We start from the raw sequence: 20,678 nt of genomic DNA, 5'->3' as shown, positions 1-20,678 counted from the left end.
TAATAATTCAAGTCCTCCATCTACATTTAAACTCACACACAAAACATTTTTAAATTGTAAAAAAAAAAAAAAATGTATTCATAAAAGTATAAAGTGAAACAGTTGATCATATAATTCCCTATTGTTAAAGCATTCCATGAAACATTTCAGAGAATCAAAAGCGAATTATTTATTCTATCCAGTTGAATACACACAAATAAATAATCTTAATCATTATATTGCAAAGGAAATTACTTATACACATAAAATAGTAGATTAGTTTGAATCTGGATTGACTGGATTTCATGAAGAATTAAAAAAAATGTATTCCTGTGTGCGAGTAAAATCAATATATCATATCAGCCTGCAATCTGCAAATCCTATTTGAGGTTAAACCAGGGGCCTTCCTCTTAAAAATGATTACTCAAAAGATTTTTGAATCCTATTATTACGTGAATCATAATCTAGCGTAAATGTAAATGTAAATGAACAAATAAATATATTTTTTTCTTTCCCATTATTATAGAATTGTTTTACTAGTAGGCTACATTCCAATATGTTTTTACTTTACCTGCAGAATGTGCTATACTCATGTCTGGAAATTTCTGTGAAAGTATATATAATATAATAGCCTTTTACGATATGCACCAAACATAATAGCCTAAAGATGAGTTTCATATGTGATTCAAAAGAGGGCGCCAGAAGCACGGCAAACTGCTGAAGACAGTTCACGGACGGCTTCCGTAAGTCACATTCTGAATGTCAGCTGTTTGCGGTTGCTGTCTGTTCAGACTTTTTTTTACTGTCTATGGTTTAGACTAAGTTATGTTAACACTCTTTTCTCGTGCAGATTTGTCGTCTGTGTGATTTCAGCACTTGGGCTCGGAAAGCTTTAAATCATGGATGAATCAGATACAAGCGCTATTCTTGCGGAGGACTCGGAGTCGGGTGACTCCAGCAAAGTCTGTTGTTGTTTTAAGGTGACACAAAACAAACCTCCTCCGCCGTGTTCGTGTCCATTTTCCGTGACCGTGGAGCCCGTTTTGTTCCTGTCCATGTTCTCCATAGCTCTCCAGATGCCTCTAAACACGCAGTACCTGTGGGAACGTCTCAGTGAAGATGTGGGTTATAATGGAACAAAGGGAGGAGGATGTAATGCTACGGTACACGACCCTCTGCTGAAGGTAACAGATATTTGACACGTTGTCGTCTTGGTTTGGAACCATAAACGGAGAAGAACCGTTTTTCATTCCTAAATCAGCCGGTTCTTTTATTGAATCAAAAACACTCTGCGCGCGCCCATTGTATTTTGATTCCCGAACGAATGACACTTTTGAGTCGGTTCTTTGTAGTGAGTCAAAAACACACACAGAATAACGTTAGCGCATCTAGTGTAGTTCGATAATTCCCGAACGAATGACTGTTATAAACCTTTTTTTTCTTTAGTGACTTAATATAGCTCTTAATATACAGAGCTACAGTACCATGGTTCGATTCCCAAACGATTGACACTTACGAGCCGATTCTTTCTGTAGTGAATCACAAAATTGCACCATTGTAAAACCGTTATTTTGCGATAAAGTCTGGTTCCCAAACAAATTGCAATTTGAAGCCTTTTCTTTTTAGTAAATCAAAAAGAAAGGTATAAAAGAAAATATACACCGCTACCAGGGTCAGTGTTCGATTCCCGAACGAATGACACTTCTGAGGCTGTTCTTTTAGTGAATCACAAAATTGGACCAGTGTAATTTAGCCTAACGTTACCCTAAACGATTTGGGGGACCTAATCCAGATTCCCGAAATAATGACTTTTATGAACCTTTTCTTTTAGTGGATCAAAAAACATCAGCGCAACCAGTATTTCGATTGCCGAACATATGACTCCTTGTAACGGCCAGTGTTATGAATGGCTTTTTTTAAATTATTAGTAAAACTAAAATTTGGATCAGTGTAATCCTATTTCTGAACGAATAACACATGAACCGGTTCTTGTACCAGTGGATTAACAATTATTTTATTATATATTGAACCGGGAGTTGTTATTACATTATCACACTTGCCACTAAAGGAGGCTGTTGTGTTTCAAATACTAAAAAGCTAGGCTACATATGTTTCAAAAGAGAACTTAAATATGTAATTTATTTCCCTGGTCTAGGAAGTGGAGACTCTGACTGCACACTGGAACCTGTACATCAATTTGGGGGGTTTTCTAGTTGGGCTGATTATGGTGACCCTGTTGGGCTCGTGGAGTGACCGTGGAGGTCGTCGTATGGTTCTGATCATCCCATCCCTTGGCCTGGCTGTTCAGGCGGCCGTTTATTTGATTGTAATGTACCTGAAGCTGCCTGTGTTCTGGTTCCTTATTGGGAGGATCTGCAGCGGCCTCTCCGGGGACTTCAACGCCATTTTGGCTGGTTGCTTTGCGTATGTGGCCGACACGACTGGCATGGGTTCTCGCACCTTTCGTGTGGCAATACTAGAGGCTTGTCTGGGATTGTCTGGCATGTTTGCGAGCATCCTCGGAGGACTGTGGCGACGGGCACAAGGGTACTCGGCAGCTTTTCAAACATAAAATAAAAGTTTAATATTTCTGTCAAAAAACAACAACGTCATGTTTCCCTCCAGGTATATCAACCCTTTCTGGCTAGTATTGGCCACAAATCTTGCAGCGGCCTTCTACACATACCTGTTTGTGCCTGAAACCGTCACCCCTGACCCCGGGGCAAAACTCCTCTCCACCAGGCATCACCGGGCCATCTACCAACTCTATGAATCTGACACGCCACAGGGGCGCAGAACTAAACTATGGTTTTACATTTTCTGCTTCTTTTTGGTCGTGTCTGTACATTTGGGCTGCAGTGACCTCTATGTGCTCTATGAGTTGAGTGCTCCGCTCTGCTGGGGTCCAGAGCTGATTGGTTATGGCTCTGCGGCCAAGAATCTGGCCTACCTCACTAGCCTGATGGGACTCAGGGCCATGCAATGCTGTCTGGAGGACTCCTGGGTGGCTGTGGTGGGCCTTACCTCTAACATTGTTGGCTTGATTGTGATTTCAATCGCTGACACAACACCTCTGATGTTTACCGGTAAGATATTCTATGTTCAATTTATATTCAATTTTACCGTTCAAAAGTTTGGGGTCGGTAAGATTTTTAAAATATTTTTGAAAGAAGTCTCTTATGCTCACCAAAGCTGCATTAATTTAATAAAAAATACAGTGAAAACACATACAGTAATATTGTAATATAATTTTAATGTATTCATTATTTTAAAACTATTTTAATATAAACATTCCATTTATTCCTGTGATGGCAAAGCTGAATTTTCAGCAGCCACCTGAAGCATCACATGATCCTTCAGAAATCATTCTGCTGATTTGGTGCTCAAGAAACATTATCAATATTTAAAACAGTTGCGCTGCTTAATATTTTTTAAAGACCGTAACATCCTTTCAGGGTTTCTTGATTATTATTTTTTTGTACCAATGGAAAATTCTTTGTCACTTTTGATCAATTTAATGCAAATCTTATAAAAAAAATTACTGACATCAAACTCATGTAGTTATAAGTGTGTATAATTATGTATAATATATTTTATGAACATACAATTTTATTCAAATGTTTATTATGAATGTTATAGTTATATTTTTATATGGATGTTTATTTATTGATTGAATGCATTCTGCTGTTTAAAACTGATTATTTACTGGTTAACAAGAGTTTGAAGGTTTACTTGTACAAAACGGCACAGCAAAATGTCAGAAAACAATGATTGAAAAGTAACATTATTTAACTGACACTTTTCCAGAGTGACTATAAGACATTATGTTAATGTTCTACTGTTTAGATTAGGCCTATATTACAGGAGAAAGGTCAAGACACTCTTCCTTGACATTTCGAAATAAATGCAGTGATGATGCAACCTCACGCTTTCCTCCAGTGGCTGAACTAGGTAAATGTGAATCAAGGAAATTAACTTGCAGAAGTTGCTTATCTATCTGTCTTTGTCAGGATATGGCCTTTGCTTCCTTTTTATGGCCTCTACCCCAGTCCTGAGATCGAAACTGTCCAAGCTGGTGGACCCTTCAGAACAAGGTGAAACAAGGATAGCGTTTTGTCACAAATTAGTAACCTTTAGAATGAAATGGAATAACATGTTTTATTATTATTATTTTGTCTCAGGAGCTCTGTTTGCTTCAGTGGCGTGTGTGGAAGGTCTGTGCTCACTAGTATCTAGTGGGGTTTTTAACTCTCTGTACCCTGCCACCCTACACTTCATGAAGGGATTCCCTTTCCTCTTTGGGGCCGTCATCCTCCTCATACCAGCTGGCATTATTGGGTAAGACCCCCTCAAAGATTGTCATTTAGACTCTCAGTTTGAGAATGAATAACATATTTTTATTATGATGTGTACAGGGGCTTGGGTTGCCAGGAGAAGAGAGAGAGCAGAACAAACGGAGAAGGCTCTGCAATATCCTGACAGTTGACTCAGAGTTTTTCTAGAACAGCAAAGGACAGAATGAGTCCAAGAATAAGCAATGATTTGCTGCACAACTGGGATCCTAAAGCTGATTGTCATTAGCGCGCACAAAAATGGACTTGTGTCCAACTCGTGATGACTTGGGCATGCAGGTTGCCGTGACTTTGCCAAGAACAACATTCCTGACCAAAAGGATTTTTTTTCTAAAATAAATTATTATAGATACATTATTACACATAGATACATTGAATTGATCAAAAGTGACAGTAAAAATGTGATGTTACAAAATATTTATATTTCAAATAAATGCTGTTTTTTTGGACCCTCTATTCGATTTGTTTCCACAAAAATATTACGCAGCACAACTGTTTTCCGCATTGATAATTTTTCTCAAGAACCAAATCAGCATATTAGAATGATTTCTGAAGGATCATGTGACGCTAAAGAAAGGAGCTTTGGATCACAGTAATACATTACATTGGTTTTTAAGCGGATGTGTGTAGAGACAATTGTGAGTAAGCCATAGGTATGTGGATTTCCACAAAAAGTGTAAACACTGTGACTGGTGCTATCTAAACATTGTTTCAGCTTCCTGACCAGCCCGACACAGCAACATTAGCTCAACCAATGGCGTGAGTTTGGGTCGTAATTATCTGCCGACCACTAGGTGCCGGGGCAGTGTTTGAGAAACCTCTGTAATCACTGTATTGTTCCTCATCATGTTAACCTCAACCTTTTTAATCTTGTGTCTTTTCTTCTTTGTAAGAAATAATGACCACTGCCACTTGCATAAAAATTCAGTTTACTGAAGTTTTGTGTAGATTTATACAGAGATCCATTGCACACACATTGAATCAGTCATGTCTCTCGCCTCTCTTTTCTTCACTGTGCACTCTCCCCCTAAGCATTATGGGAAATTTATTCTTAAAGCCGAACAACATAACAAATGGCAATTTAAACTATTTCTATTATTACTGAAGACAACTCACTTAACATACTTTTATCACTCATTAATTCACAACATTTAAATGCTTCCCCATGTTAGTTGTGTTCTAGTTATCTGAAATAAAACGGATTTATTTGAGGAGACTCTTGAAAGACGCTTGTCTGTGTCGTTTGCAGTATACTAACAGGAAGTGAAGATTACATCTTGTGCTTTGTGCTTGTCTGAAAGTGTCAAATCGTTTATCTCAGCGGTTTTGTAATGTAATATTTAAGTACAGTGCAACACACCATTTTTTTGTGAAACAAAAATGTGGATATGCAGAATATGTATGATTTACATATATAAATAATTTTTTCCAAAACCAGTTTTATTGCTGTTTATTTCTCAAAAAGAACATTTCATTGTACAGATTTTACACGTTGAATAAGACATGTAAGACAGACTGGCAAACATCATAAGGCAACAGTAGGGAAATCAATAGCAGGATAAAGCTATAGGTGTCAAGAGGTGTTAGTAAATGTTCATTAGCATTTTCCTTGACCTGTTGAATCTTCACAGTGTCTGAAAATGTATCAGTGACACAAATCTGCTGCATAATATCCTTGCAAATCCTAAGAAAGCCTCTACAGCAGTATTTCATTCATGTAACTGTCTAAAAGGATTTTTTTTCTAATACTGCATGAGGTGATGAATGACCATTATGATTTAGATGTGAACATTTTTTTTATTTGCTTTGTGAATGATGCACGGTATATAATAAAATAACATAACCTGTAATTAGTCACGAAAGAATAACAGAAACTCTTTTTATGGAACTACAGTGTATTTGACGCTTTTAATAACCTACTGCAAACCAAATCCAGAAAAATTTAAAAATTAACATTTCATAAGGCTTTTTAAAATATTTCAATTGGTAATGCTATAAGATTATCTAGTATTATCTATCATATAAACAGAGATCGGTTATGCTTTATGCTGATGTCATAGATACGATTGATAATGCAGAAATCGATTCAACTTCCTGAGTTACAGAAACATCCCACTCAATTCTGGGAACATGGTCAGTACATAGCTAGTATGATTACTGCATTTGAGGAATGTTCTTAGAATTAGAACAATCCTTAAGGTGCGGTCACATTTATTGTTGTTCGGAATCCAACGCAATCGCAAATTTTGTGTGAGGGTAAAATATTTCCCTATGTAGATTTGACAACAGGTTTCAAGTTTCGCCACATTGACCACTAGAAAGCTGGCTTGTTTGAAAGTGACTGTGTAAGCTGTGAATCATACATCACTACTCTATTGACGCGTGACTTTTTTGCCCGTGAAATTTTGCCAAAATGTCCCTAATACGACCGCACCTTTAAATTTCCATTGCGTCTCTGGGTAGGTTACATTTATTTAAAGAAATTCTCCAAGAAAATTCAACCATAATCTATGTGGACCAGCTACATGCAAAGAAAACCAAAGAAACACTGGCCTCTGAGGGTTAACAGGACTGTTCTGGTTACATGATGGCCATTATTGGGAACGCAACATTATTTTATTTCTGGCTCTTTGTTGTCTGTTTTTGCAGCATCTGGTTGCTCTTGGCTTGGGCATTGCGCTGTCTTAGAAGCGCATCTTGGCTGTAGGAAGCGCAGAATCTTGTCGATAGTGGCTTCCTGATACTCATGGGACCACCTGTGACATTAAGAGAAAAGATTTACATTCATTATTTTTCCAATTAGATTAGTATACAAATCTGTACAATAAAAGCTCTAATTAGATATGGATCTGGTGTATAATTTTAACCACGGCAAGTTACTGAGCAGGCAAAAACTACAGCAGTACATATTATATGTTAAAGAGTAACTGCACTAACATGTTTAGTGAGAGGGAATGTTCACTTACTTAATGCCATTAAATTTGAGAATGGTCCTCATGTCCTCCGGCAGAGAGGTTGGATCGGGCCACACAAAGTTATCAGTGACAGGAACAATGTGCTTCTTCTCATTCAGAGCGGTGACAATCTCCTGTGGATGACAAATTAAATCGTTTAGCCTCACTGACAATATTAATACACATAATTACATACTTCTAAGTGTTGGCAGAAGGGCGTTTTGGCATTTTCTGAGAATAGATTTATGGATTCTCAAGTAGGGATTTAGGTAATGATGACTGAAGCCTTCTCAGTTTTCCAGTTGAAGTGCAGCATTTTGTACGTGATCAGTGTAAAAATGACTTCATTTATAAAAGTAAAGCTTAATCACAGAAAGGGTTTCTCCCTCTGACCTTATGAACCCAGTCTTTCATAGCCACGTCGCCCATACATTTGTCCAACGCATTGGCTGACAGCACCAAGATGAAGTTTCGTGCTCGGTGCACGCTCGTGATCAGCTTCTCCTCGAACCTGCCGGCTTCCAGTTTCTCCACGTCGATGAAGACGCTGAAACCATGTAACTGTAGATGCACCTTCAGTAGGCTGCGGAGAAAGAAAAGAAATTTAGGGTTTATTTCAAAACAATAAATGGTTGATATTAAAATTCTGTACTACTTTGTCTAAATAAAAATATAAAAAAAAACAATGATTTTGAAAAGCAACAAATGGTAAATCCATTTTTCACAGTATGCACAGTATAAAAAATGGATTTATATTTTGAAATTTGCATTTGACAATTCAAGAGAGCAGTCAAGATTACATTTAACGACGTTAATAAATTAAAAGTGATTTTAAAGACTAACTTTAAGAGTTACATGGCAAAGTAATAATCAAAATGTTTAAAAATAGGGTTAGGGTTAGGATACTAATAGGATAAATGTGCATGGTTATTAAATTGTTATAATTAAATGTAATTGTTATTAAAATGGAACTTTGGTAAATGAACAGATGATGATAAGATGGATAAGATCCATCTCATTTGTGGTCTGACCTGGCGAGCTGTGAACCCGTAGTGCGACGGTAGCTGATGAACACATCAGGGCCCTCGGGCTGGGAATCAGTTTGCTGTTTAGCAGGGCAGCTGGCGGTAGAAAGGATCTTGGCACGGTGGATGCCATTCTCTACATGGCAGTCAGACAGCAACTGTTCGTCTGTAATCTTGGCAATATTGTTCCGATCAACTCCAGACTGAATTAAGCCGTAGGTGTACTGACGGAATCGCGGGTCTACATCGGCCAGCCAGTCTGCCAGGTTATTGGGGTCACATGTGGAGTAGTTGGCGTAGGTCTTCAGTACACGCAGATCTCTTAGAAACCTGTACGGAGGTCATCAGAGAATTATTACAGAAGAATTAAACAGGTTATGATAAAATGCCTCTATTTTGCCTCTTTTTTTTCATTTCAATTTACACTGGGGCTGAAGTAATGACTGCTGAGAATTCAGCTTTACTATCACAGGAATTAATCACATTTGAAAATATATTCACGTTTTAATATGTAATAATTTCACAATATTACTGTTTTACTGTATTTTTGTTCAAATATATGCAGCCTTGGTGAGCATGATAAGTGTAACGATTACCAGCTGGAGTGCCCTCTAGAGCCACCAGAGGGCGCTCCACAATAGACTGATCACTTCCTCACAAACTACATTTCCCATTTCACTGCCCGGACTCATCAGCACTCATCATCTCATTCACCTGGAACTGATTACACAAACACCTGCAGCTCATCCACACTCACACATATAAACCCCGTTCTCTCTCAGTTCATTGCGAAGTATTGTATTGCCCTGGCTTTCAACTCCAAGCATTTATCCCTGTGTTTGCTGTTCTGTTTCTCACCTTGGACTGTTTATACCGACCTCTGATTGTTCCCCGCCTGCCTTGACCCGGATTGCCTATTGGACCTAGCCTTTTGCCGCCTGCCTCGACTTCTGCCTGTGACCCCGATCTGCCCTGTGTTCTCTCCGTTGTTCTGTCTGCTGCTATTTGACCCTGCCTGTTGACCACTCTAATAAAAGCTGCAAATGGATCCCTCTGAGTCCGCCAAATCATTACAATAAGAGATTTCTTTCAAAAACATTTAAAAATGTTAATTATTCTAAACTTGTGACCCCCCCAGTGTACATTATAACATTTCTTTAAAATAATTTTTATTTCTTTTCATTTCCAAGTTAAAATTAGATTTGTAATCTTTTGAACCCTAATTATGATTATGATTATGACCATTTATATTAATATTTTTTAAGAAATAATACTTTTCCAAGAATTAAAGGGGTCATGACATGAGAAACCAAATTTGCCTTGATCTTTTGGTATATAAGAGGTCTTTGTACCATTAAAACGTCCTGCAAGTTTCATAGCTTAAGACGTCCTCCCCATTATAAACGAATCATTTATTTAATCAAGCTCTAAATACAGCTCGTTCTGGATCCATGGTAAGAAGTGACGTCACGGTACGAAGTGACGTACCAGCGTTTGCATATGACCGCCTCCGGCACAAGACAACTACGCTTTAAGCGCAAGACAACTACGCTAATTTCGTATCGTTGTCGCCCCGCGCGCTGCGCGCCTCACAAGTGTTCAGTCGACGGACAGCGAGTTGACGATGCCGCGCAGATGTGCTGTTCCTGGCTGTGGACAAACAACATATTTGAATACGCTGCCGAAACACCCAGACGTCAGGGAAAAATGGATGCACTTTATTTTTTGCGGACGTCCCAGTCACTGCAGTGTTAATTTAAGCGTTTGTTCTATAACGTTACATTTTAAGGATGACTGTTTTGAGAAAAAATCCCAATATGATGCTGGCTTTGCTAGAAAACTGTGGCTCAAGGATAAGTCCGTGCCGACTATTCTGGGCTCAACAACAACGATGCAAACGTACTTTTTATCACTGGCTAGTATAAACACATTTGTATAAGAGAATCTTGAAAATATGTCGCCTTTCTAGTAGGCCTACATGTGATAGAAAATTAAAAATGTTGCCTTTATCAATGCTGCTTCTTCAAAGATGGCCTGTGCATGCATTTTTGTCTGTGGTACACCCTATCATTTCATTGAAATTAGTTAAATAATGTTAAACTGTTAGCATAATTATGCAACAATAATCCGTTTTCAAGTGTCTCGGGTTACAATTTTTTTATTAATTCAAAATAGTTTCGCTTTCCATGTGGACACGGGCTGATCCAGTCTTCGTTGTTGTGGTGATAGTTAATTTTCCTCTGATTCCGGCTCAAACATAATAAGGTTTTATCATTGCAAGAGCCATCGCTTTGCATGCATCACCCGCTATTAAACAGTTGCGCCGAATCCGCAAATGTTCTGGCTGGGGGCGTTAATAATTGATGCATAGGCACTGACGTTAGCCAATCATAACAGTGGGCGTTAACACTGAACTCTTAAAGGGGAAACACCCCCAAAACAGACTGTTTGAATCAGAGGATGAGAAACAGGGTGGGAAAAATTCATAAATCAATACATTTTAAAAGTAAAACTATAGTAATACTATAATTGCACCTAAGGGAACATAATAATACAAATTAAAAAACCATGTCATGACCCCTTTAAGTAGTACTAACCTCTTCCGAGTGAGTCCAGATGTCATGGCCAGATCCTGGATCAGATCCTGTTCTGTGATATTGAGCAGCAGATCTCCATCCACCTGCAGTTCCTGAGAGATATGGTGCAGAAAACTGTGATTAAGTCCACAGCAAACATCGGCATGATATCATCATAACTTTCACCTTTATCTTGTTCAGCTGAACAGGACATAGGAGCTGTGTACAAACCTGAAACCGTTCAGTGAATGCACTGAAGCCAATCTGCTGAAGCCAGGTCTGCACCTCTCCACTCTTCCAGTTGGGTACAGATGACAGGATACGCTTCGGGACGTCCTCACTCATCATTGTTAAGGCCCGCTTAGCCAAAGAGCAGACAGTGGCATTACTGGAGTACATGACGATCCTCTTTAGACTCTGGACAGCCCCAATCTCCTGAAATATCTGAGTAGAAAGATACAATACTTAATTCATTAAATGTATGAATATACTTTATATATTTTGTATACTTGTGCCTTAGTTATTATATGATTATAATGTTATGTTTTTATATCATATAATAATTTTTATTCGATTTGTTTATTAAAATTTTTTATTTTTTTATCAGACCCTGAACAGCTCCACTCTCCTGAAATTCCCGGGTAGAAAGGTCCAGGATTTAACCTGATTTATTGATTTATTAAATGTATGAATATTTAATTTTATATATTACTTATTCTCATGTCGCAGTACTATATATCTCTGTATTAATTCAATAAACCTTTTATATATATATATATATATATATATATATATATATATATATATATATATATATAGAGAGAGAGAGAGAGAGAGAGAGAGAGAGAGAGAGAGAGAGAGAGAGAGAGAGAGAGAGAGAGAGAGAGAGAGAGAGAGAGAGATTATATTGTGAATATATAATATACTAAGACACATGCTCTCACACATTGCAGCTAACAGGGAACACTCTCAGAACATTCTGACAAAGTTATGAACAAGTGTTCTTCCAGTAACGTTAATAAAACTTTTGTTAAAGTTACCTGGTCTTTAAAGGTTGTATCAGCGATTTCAGGCCCAAAAATAAATGATCACATTCATCTAATCTTTCCTAACGATCCGCTAGCTGCCCGCCTCATAAGCAGGCCGTCAAAAAAAATGCGTCTCTGTAGGCACCCTAGGCTCTGAGATCTGCACACAAAAACAATTGGTTTCACCAACCACTCAAAACCAAAATAAATAGTGTTCAACCAATCACCAACAGGGGCTGGGTGTTGTGAGGTTTTGCGCTCGTGCACGCGAAGTCGGAGCTGAAGAAGAAGCCGTGTCTTGGAATAAACACGATGGTATTCACTCGCCCTAATCCTCCTCCTCCTCTTGGGGATTGACTCAGCCCCATGTTCAATTTCTCTTGTTCATTGAGACGCTGACTTCTTCAGCTCCGACTTCGCGTGCACGAGCGCAAAACCTTACAACACCCAGCCCCTGTTGGTGATTGGTTGAACACTATTTATTTTGGTTTTGAGTGGTTGGTAAAACCAATTGTTTTTGTGTGCAGATCTCAGAGCCTAGGCTGCCTACAGAGATGCGTTTTTTTGACAGCCTGCTTATGGGGCGGGCAGCTAGCGGATCGTTAGGAAAGATTAGATGCATGTGATCATTTATTTTTGGGCCTGAAATCGCTGATACAACCTTTAATAACATTATTAGCACAAAAAATGAATTTCATTTTTCATATTTCATTCATGGAACGTTTTTTGAAACATTTTAGTTGGGCATTAGTCTAATGTTTTTAAAACGTTACTACTTACTTTTTTTTACTTTTTTTTCAGATAGTTTACTTTAGAGAAAATTCAAATGCAACGTTCCCATAGTACTTGCAAAATTATCAAATAGATAACACATTTCCTTAATGTTTTCTCTAACATTCACATAACCGTTTTTTTACATTTAAAAAACTCTATGTTTTCAATGCTCTGAGAACATTCAAAAATAACGTAACTTAATGGGAACATTAGCAAAGAGTTCATTGGAAAAAAAATGTGTTAGTTGGGGAAGGCCTACAGAAGCGATAGTGTCTGTCTGACCTTGGTATTACGTTGACGGGACTTGATACTAGTCTCCACGCACAGGTAGAACGCGGCGATGCATTTCCCCTCTAGACGTGTGCCGTCCAGCAGGGGCAGCAAGTGCTGCAGGTCTGTCGCCGTGCGGCCCTGCATGCTGTCTGCGCTGTCCGAAAGGTTGCGTGCAAATTCATCAGGGTCTAAGGAAGCGATGAAGGGCTCCACCAGCTCCAGAGTACCAGACTTCACCACTTCTTTCTCTATCTCTCTGTTAGCGGCCAGTACAGCCACGGCCAGACAGGCATGGAACCGGATCAGCTCGTCCTCTTTGGAGAACGCCAGAGGGAACAGCCATTCGGCCGCCTGTTTTTCGATCATCAGACGCTGGCAGCTGTGCCCGCCATGCATGGCACAGTTTGCCAGGGCCACAGCGCAATGCCGCAGTACAGTTGGGTCTGTTCCACGGCACCAGTACAGGAGGGTGTCCAGTGCTCCGTTATTGATGAGCTGCGCAGATGTCTCCTCTGTGTGTTTAAACATGTGCTCAAGGATGCCCGACACACTTCGTGCCAGCTGGGCGTCCTCCTGCTCACGGGTCAGGTTCAGTATGACCCCAAGGCCCATACGTGCCACATAATCCCTGCAAAGAAATACAAAAACGAGCATTTAAAAGAATTCTGATGCAAAAGCCTTCTGTCCAAGTTAACAAATATAGGCCTACTATAATAATCCAACCAAGTAGCACCTACAAATAAATGACACAAGACCCTTTTGTATTTACATTTTACTTTTTAGTGGATGTAGTTTAGAGTAGGATTTAGTGGCCTTAAGCTCACAAAAATGGCAACAAAAGTAATAAAACTGTTTAAAACCTATTTAAAGCAATAGGTGTTCCAGAACTTCTTCCACATAACACCTTACATTTTTTATGTGATTTCCATTGAGGTTAATATTCTATCCAATATATTACTATACACAGGGCTCTGAAATTGAGAAGATATCTCTATATGGCTCTGACATTAACCAAAACTCTATCCCTCCAGGCTCCACCCCCTTAGAGCTCCAGAGAGGACGAGCTGGTTGTCTTTTGTCTGGTTGTCTAACATAGGCCCATTAAAGTAACGTTCAGGCCCGGCGCCACGAGGCGGCAAAAGGGGGCATTGCCCTAATGTTTAACCTTTTGAGCGGTGTGGTAGGCCTACCATAAATTGTTTTTTTTATTTCTGTGCCATTAACAGTACCGAGCCCCTAATGGGACGTGGTGGTGGAATTTTTTTTAGGATGGGAGAACATTTTTTTTCCAAATCTTTTGCGTTCCCTTGCAAAACTTTTGCGTTCCCCCTGAGAAACTTTGCGTTCCCTCGCAAAGATATTTGCGTTCCCTCGACTTGAGTCCAAGTTCAAACACTATGAAACGCTCCATTAACGTACGGAGCTCTGAAACACTGCCAGCGGGACATTAAACAGTGTCTGTCCGACTCCGAGCTCACAACAGGTTTTGCGTGGGAACGCAAAAGTTTTGCGAGGGAACGCAAAAGATTTGGAAAAAAAATGTTCTCCCATCCTAAAAAAAATTCCACCACCACGTCCCTTTAGGGGCTCCGTACGGTCCCACATATGGGATTTATAATATTCATGTGACAACTGCCAGATTCAAACTGCTTTCGCGCTATGGCTGGCGCTGAGCCAGAGACAGACGAGCTCATGCGCTGTCATATATCACAACTATGCAGTGCTTTCAACCTCATAATGTTTATTTTAGGTTTCAGACATTTAAATACATATAAGCAAGCACTAGTAAAACAATACATTTGGAGTTTGTAAAATACACACTGATATCTGTGGAAGCAGCAATAACAATCTATTCAACTGTAATTTTCCGACGTGTGTTAATATCAGACAAACAAACATGGAAATAACTATAAAGTTAACTCTATTCTTCTCACATTTCACCGGCCACTTTCTTACATGTATTTCGGAAGAAACTGATGACTCTGAACTGCGGCGCAAAGAAACATAGTGGCGCCCATCTCACGTAGATCAAGATCAAGATTACTATTTATAAAGGTTTTTAAACGATCAAACACACTCACTACACTACACATTTCTGAGAATCGGAATATCAGATAGTTGACGACATGGTAAAAGCAAGTTTTTGAAAAAAGGAAATAAAAGCGATACATCTGTCATATTGTGGCTGCGGTGTGTCACGTGACAAATTATATGACGCGTCGCCATGGAATCATTTAAAGGGGAACGTTCTAAAATAAAACGAATTCCGAGGAGTCAGTTAGAATATTTTAAATTTAAGCGTGAAAGAGTTCATGCGTAATAAATTACGCAGGCTTTTCCTTTTCTTACACTGTTTAAACTTTGCTTTAATCAGTTTCTGGTTACCTGTGCACTTGCATCTTTTAGGAAGCGCTGCAGTAAAAATCTGTCGTTGATGGTATAAAGTTTAACAATTTACAACTTCACATGCCCCCTCAGTCATTTCATCCTGCAGTCATTTCATCCTGCAGCCGGGCCTGGTAACGTTATAATACAGTTCTTCTGGGAACCAGAAATTGTTAGCTGGGTTCAATGACATTCATTCTTGACGTCCAAATACTTTTCAGGGCCCATTTAAACAACATATTAGGCTACTTTATGTTCCTTACCTGTTTTCTGAGACCAATATCTGCTCAAGCAGTTTGGCAGACTCATAGGTGATTTCTACAGCAGGGGTCTGCAACAGCTGCAAAAGCAGCTCCAGACCCCCATCCAGCCGGATCCTGTTGCAGATCTCCTCTGCTACCCGTCGACCCACTGCGGGCAGGACCCAGGCCTCCTCAACCACCTGGAAAGTCTCAGCAATGGCTCGGCGAGTCTCTTCCATATCTCCTGTATCTTTGGAAGACTTCAGCGTTTTGACTGCGGAACGCAACGCAGGAAGAGAGACTTCCAACGCGGCCTGGACGTCGGTGCTGATCCCCGGAGACACAGCCCTGGGGTCGGACCCCGTCCTCCGGTTGTGTAGCCGACTACTGACATATCCAGGAACCGTAAGTCTTTCGGAGCTAAACATGGAGAAATAACGGCAAATCTTGCTGATGGAAACGACGAGGGACAAAAACATGTAGGAGGCCAGGTGTTTGTCTGTTGTTACAACAGTTCTGATGTGTCTTTGTCTTTCAGCTGTAACAAAGAAATAATCACGTCGCGGTTAACTCATTAGCCTACGTTATCAAATCGATTAATACGAAACAGTTTAATCCATTAACAGCGACTGTTTGCACCAAACGACAGAATCCTGCTGATGTCAGGAAAAATAATAATAAACGCAAATGACGCCAGAGACGTTACAAAGCCTTTAAGATCCTTTACGAATCCACCGTTAGAAAATGCCCAAGCTAGTTTAAAAACCATCAAATACCAAGATGAAGCTGTAAGAATGACTTGATCTTTGAGGAAAAATTAGACAAAATTTGCCGGTTTGTTGGTGTAGGCTACATTGGCAAACGATCAGATCTTGTCAGACAAAGACGAATATTTCCACTGTCCTTTTGCCACATTCGGAGAGATTAGGCTACTGTGAAAGCAAACTAAAGCGATACTTGTTAAATAACAATATGATGCTGTCATATTTTGAATTAAGTCAAGATTGTTGATAATGGATGCTCAAGCATCCTCAGCGTCCGTTTGTAGACCCGCCCAGTGATGAGGAGAATCAACCTCGGCATCAAAGTGGTGCTCACTGAGTCACTGCAGGGTCAAATGATGTCTAGCTCCTCCTCTCTGGACGTCTAATGGGGTGGAGGGATAGGGTTGTGGGTAGAGTTAGGGTGTGGTTGGATATTCTGTATCATGTGTTGTTCAGTGCCATGCTTGGCTCCACCTGCTGGAGAAAGACGATAATGCACCAAACCTACCAAAAGGGGAGCAATTAGGGGGGGTATCAACCTCATAACACCCCATCAACCGCACAGTAAGTTACATGGTAAACACCGTCGGAACACATCAGAAACCACACCCTTGAAACTGCACAACAACACGCTTTAAACACCCAGAACACATTAGTAACCACATAAAAACATAATAGAAAATAAAAATATCATGTTTGTAAGCAGTTGTGCAAGGTTATGTCTGTGTGTAGACGTTGACAGATTACAGAATGGTAACCTGCGTCCAATGGGCCTATTAATGATTTACAGAAGTCAACAGGGTTATTTGTCCCTAGTAGTGCATTCGCACATTAGTCTAGTAAAGTATGTCATGGTGGACTCTGTTAAACAGACTTTATCTTACATTTTGAAAGTTGTAAACAAGCATTATTTGTTTTGTAATACCTTTAAATGGATCACTCAAAATAGTGTAATCCACAAAAACATCCAAAGTCATTTACTTTGACCGGATTTATTAATGTTAATATTATTCAAGTTAAAGGAATGTTACATAAAGTAGTCCTCACAAAACAGCTTTGTCTTTGTTATTATTAATAGAAAGCAAAACCTTGTCTGGTTTTAATGATTACATTTGAACAAAGACGAAAACATATTGCAAAAAATAAGCAAACAAAAGAGGGTGAGTGACCTCTGAATCTATTGATCCACTGATTTCTCTTTGGTCCTGATGGTCTCAGTTCTTCAGTCACATTCACTAGACACCAGGATGAGGCTTTTTTTGCTGCTAGGACTGCTTTTCTTCACATATGCGGCTGAGCAAGGTGAGAACACTTACTTTTTTTAACGATTTGATATATGTTTTCTGTTACACGTTGGAAATTTGCTCTTCTTCCTGTCAGAGTCGTGTATTGAACGCTGTGAAAATGGGTTTGACGCCACCAAGAACTGCCAGTGTGACTCTATGTGCACATACTACAAGAGTTGTTGCACAGACTATGAGTCCTTATGTCGCATTAGGAGTAAGTTTACCAGTGTGGTTTCATAAACCGTTTCAAAAACATGTGAAATGCAATGATCAAAACAGATGCATGAGAAATTATTCTTGTTCCAGCCCGTGGAGACACCTTTCCTTCTTTCCCTGAGGATGATTATGAGGAGACAAATAGCACAGATGTACCAATGAGATCTAGATCACAGCAAAGAATTTTCACCCCTACTCCAGCAACCTTTGCTGATATATTCAGCCTATTAACACCAACTCCTCAAGTCTTGGATTCTACGTTAAATGATGACCCAACACCAGTGATTTCCACTGCTGCCACTCCAACTACACATTCCCCTCCATTACCCTCCATCAAGACCCCAACAACAACTGCACGAACAACCTCAACTGCTGATCCCACGCCAACAAAAGCCAAAGACCCTGACGCTGAGGTCTGCAGTGGCAGACCCTTTGACTCCTTCATGCAGCTCAAAAACGGCTCTATATATGCATTCAGAGGTAAGTGCCTCACAGCAAAGAACAGAAATGTAAACAGTATACAAAATTACTTTACATTTTTTACAGTTGTAACGTTTAGTCAAATTTGTATTTGTTTTTCTGTTCCGTTCCTGTTTTACCTGCCTGAGTTCCTAGTTTCCTTGGTTATTAATTAGCTCCACACCTGTTCTGTTTTAGTCAATCGTCCTCTTTGTATTTAAGTCTTCAGTTTTCTGTGTTTCATTGTCTTGTCGTAGTTTAACATGGTTGTGTTTGTTTATTCCCTGTTGGATTTATTAAAGACTCTTTCTGTTCATTACTACTCCGTCGTGCGCCACAACACCCACCTACTGTGGCAACAGCAATATAAAAATATTATTTATATAATAATAAAAATTATATTTACTACAGGTAGATTATATATATATATATATAAATTAATAAAAATTGGGTAAGGTAAAAGGAAAATAAAAGACAAAAGTTAAAAAAAGGTAGTAAGATCATAAAACAAAGTTCTGCAGTAGTTCTGAAATTATACTCTTATGACGGTTCAATATTTGTTATTCTTATATTTATTTATTCTCTTTTACACACTTGTTTTATTAAAAATGTGATATGTTTGTCACCAGGAGATTATTTTTTTGAGCTTGATGAGAGATCAGTATTACCGGGGTACCCAAAGCTCATTGAAGACATCTGGGGAATAAAAGGTCCGATAGATGCCGCCTTCACTCGCACAAACTGCCAAGGAAAGACATACATTTTCAAAGTATGAATGACCTCAAATGATTTAGTGTATACAGTGTGAACAGTTTATTTGTGTTATTTACAATAAAGTAGCCTATATAGTCACAATTCAAATGTGTTTAATTAAAGTTATTTAATCTGTTTAATGCGTGATTGAAAAAGACAATATTTTATTATATTATTCCCAGGGTAATAAATACTGGAGGTTTGATGATGGGGTGCTAGATGAAGACTTCCCACGGGACATTTCTGTGGGATTTGAGAAGATACCAGACCATCTTGATGCTGCCTTTGCCATTCCTGCTCACAGCCATCATGGCAAAGAGAAAGTTTATTTTTTTAAAGGTCAGACCTAACTTAAATATATATATATATACATATTCACATTGAATTTAGATTTACTTTCATATTCATTAATCTTTAGTAAACAAAGTATATGTTTCTTCTTTCTAGGAGACCAGTATTACCAGTATGAGTTCAAGCACCAGCCATCCCATAAGGAGTGCATTCAGATGTCATTGAGATCTCCCTCAGCACTCTTCAGCAGATACACTGATATTTACTACGACCGATGGGTTGAGCACTTCAACCAGCTCTTTGGTGGAGGTAATACTTTTTTAGGGCATGCTATCAATATTATGCACCTGGGAAAGCTTTCATAACTTTTAATTGCTTTTTTTTAACAGCCCAAAGTCATCACGGTGGCCATCACTTTATCAACAAAGACTGGATTGGGATCAAATCACCTGTGGATGCTGTGCTAGCCGGCAGACTCTACGTCTCTCTGAGATGGACCAACAGAAGGGGTCAGGACAGAAATCGGCAGGATTGGGACCAGCAGTGGGGCCAACGGTATGGGCAGCAGCGGGGTCAGCAGTGGGGCTCCAGGCGCAGGCAGAATAGGTCCCCATACTGGGAGACTATGGCTGAGAGGGGCATCAGCATTGGACATGAGTATGCTCAGAGGTTTGGGCAGGACAGGTGGCAAGATCAGGACAGACGCAGAGACTATTATCATAGACAAAATGACTACGATTCTGACTACAGATACAAACCTTCGGAAGACATTGTCCACGACGTGCTGCACAGGCGTCAGCCCTTACAGAGTGTCTACTTCTTCAAAGGAGGTACTGAAATTGAAATGTTAGTATTACATTAGCCTACAGTATATTTATCTTATATAAGTATGTAAAACAATTTCTTTACAGATATGTACTACAGAGTGAATCTCCGGACGAAGCGGGTTGACTATGCAAACCCTCCATATCCAAGACCTATTGGAAAATACTGGCTTGGCTGCAAAGACACGCCAGGAGCAGAAAAGAGATGAGTCCAACTGTAAACAACTGCCATTTAATATCATACAGACATACAAAAATAAGCTGCATTTGTAAGGTCAAAAATAAGGGTGATAAGTAAGGCCTAATAGAATCTCTCCACAGATCTCTACACAACTGTAACGACATCATTTATAAATATTCCTGATTGTTGTGGTGATTGATTAAGCTCAGTGGACACCATGCAGTTTTTAGTCTAAAAGATAACATTTCAAATAAACAGATATACGAACTTAATGAGAATAAAAGAAATTGCATGAGAGGAATTTACTGATGCTTTC

General features: G+C 39.3%; 3 protein-coding genes across 6 annotated transcripts; 2 read left to right on the top strand and 1 right to left on the bottom strand.

Moving 5' to 3' along the window:
* Window positions 1-600: 600 nt before the first annotated feature.
* slc46a1 (solute carrier family 46 member 1) lies at window positions 601-5,761 on the top strand. Of its 2 annotated transcripts, XM_079611489.1 has the most exons (8): window positions 670-722; window positions 830-959; window positions 1,048-1,163; window positions 2,135-2,526; window positions 2,605-3,065; window positions 3,990-4,073; window positions 4,161-4,317; window positions 4,395-5,761. In XM_079611489.1, exons 3-8 carry the CDS (start codon window positions 1,056-1,058, stop codon window positions 4,456-4,458), a joined length of 1,266 nt encoding a protein of 421 aa, XP_079467615.1. In that variant the 5' UTR covers window positions 670-722; window positions 830-959; window positions 1,048-1,055; the 3' UTR covers window positions 4,459-5,761. The 2 variants fall into 2 exon arrangements, with proteins under 2 accessions (XP_079467614.1, XP_079467615.1); XM_079611488.1 differs by having other exon boundaries at window positions 601-722; window positions 830-1,163.
* A 4-nt stretch (window positions 5,762-5,765) lies between these two features.
* On the bottom strand, window positions 5,766-18,504 carry sarm1 (sterile alpha and TIR motif containing 1). 2 transcript variants are annotated; one of them, XM_079611481.1, is made up of 9 exons: window positions 18,458-18,504; window positions 15,610-16,126; window positions 12,971-13,589; window positions 11,118-11,330; window positions 10,908-10,999; window positions 8,317-8,640; window positions 7,679-7,868; window positions 7,298-7,419; window positions 5,766-7,087 (listed from the first exon to the last, which is right to left on the bottom strand). In XM_079611481.1, exons 2-9 carry the CDS (start codon window positions 16,065-16,067, stop codon window positions 6,943-6,945), a joined length of 2,163 nt encoding a protein of 720 aa, XP_079467607.1. In that variant the 5' UTR covers window positions 16,068-16,126; window positions 18,458-18,504; the 3' UTR covers window positions 5,766-6,942. The 2 variants fall into 2 exon arrangements, with proteins under 2 accessions (XP_079467607.1, XP_079467606.1); XM_079611480.1 differs by lacking the exon at window positions 18,458-18,504 and having other exon boundaries at window positions 15,610-17,011.
* vtna (vitronectin a) lies at window positions 17,502-20,641 on the top strand. 2 transcript variants are annotated; one of them, XM_079611487.1, is made up of 9 exons: window positions 17,502-17,654; window positions 17,733-17,852; window positions 17,945-18,334; window positions 18,943-19,082; window positions 19,249-19,405; window positions 19,514-19,666; window positions 19,747-20,187; window positions 20,269-20,398; window positions 20,503-20,641. In XM_079611487.1, exons 1-8 carry the CDS (start codon window positions 17,561-17,563, stop codon window positions 20,388-20,390), a joined length of 1,617 nt encoding a protein of 538 aa, XP_079467613.1. In that variant the 5' UTR covers window positions 17,502-17,560; the 3' UTR covers window positions 20,391-20,398; window positions 20,503-20,641. The 2 variants fall into 2 exon arrangements, with proteins under 2 accessions (XP_079467613.1, XP_079467612.1); XM_079611486.1 differs by lacking the exon at window positions 20,503-20,641 and having other exon boundaries at window positions 20,269-20,424.
* The last annotated feature ends 37 nt before the right edge of the window (window positions 20,642-20,678 follow it).

Source organism: Phoxinus phoxinus (assembly GCF_949152265.1).
Source record: "Phoxinus phoxinus genome assembly, chromosome: 4".
NCBI classification, from domain to species: domain Eukaryota; kingdom Metazoa; phylum Chordata; class Actinopteri; order Cypriniformes; family Leuciscidae; genus Phoxinus; species Phoxinus phoxinus.
The sequence above is the reverse complement of the archived record's forward strand: the minus strand, read 5'-3'. Positions and strand labels throughout refer to the sequence as shown.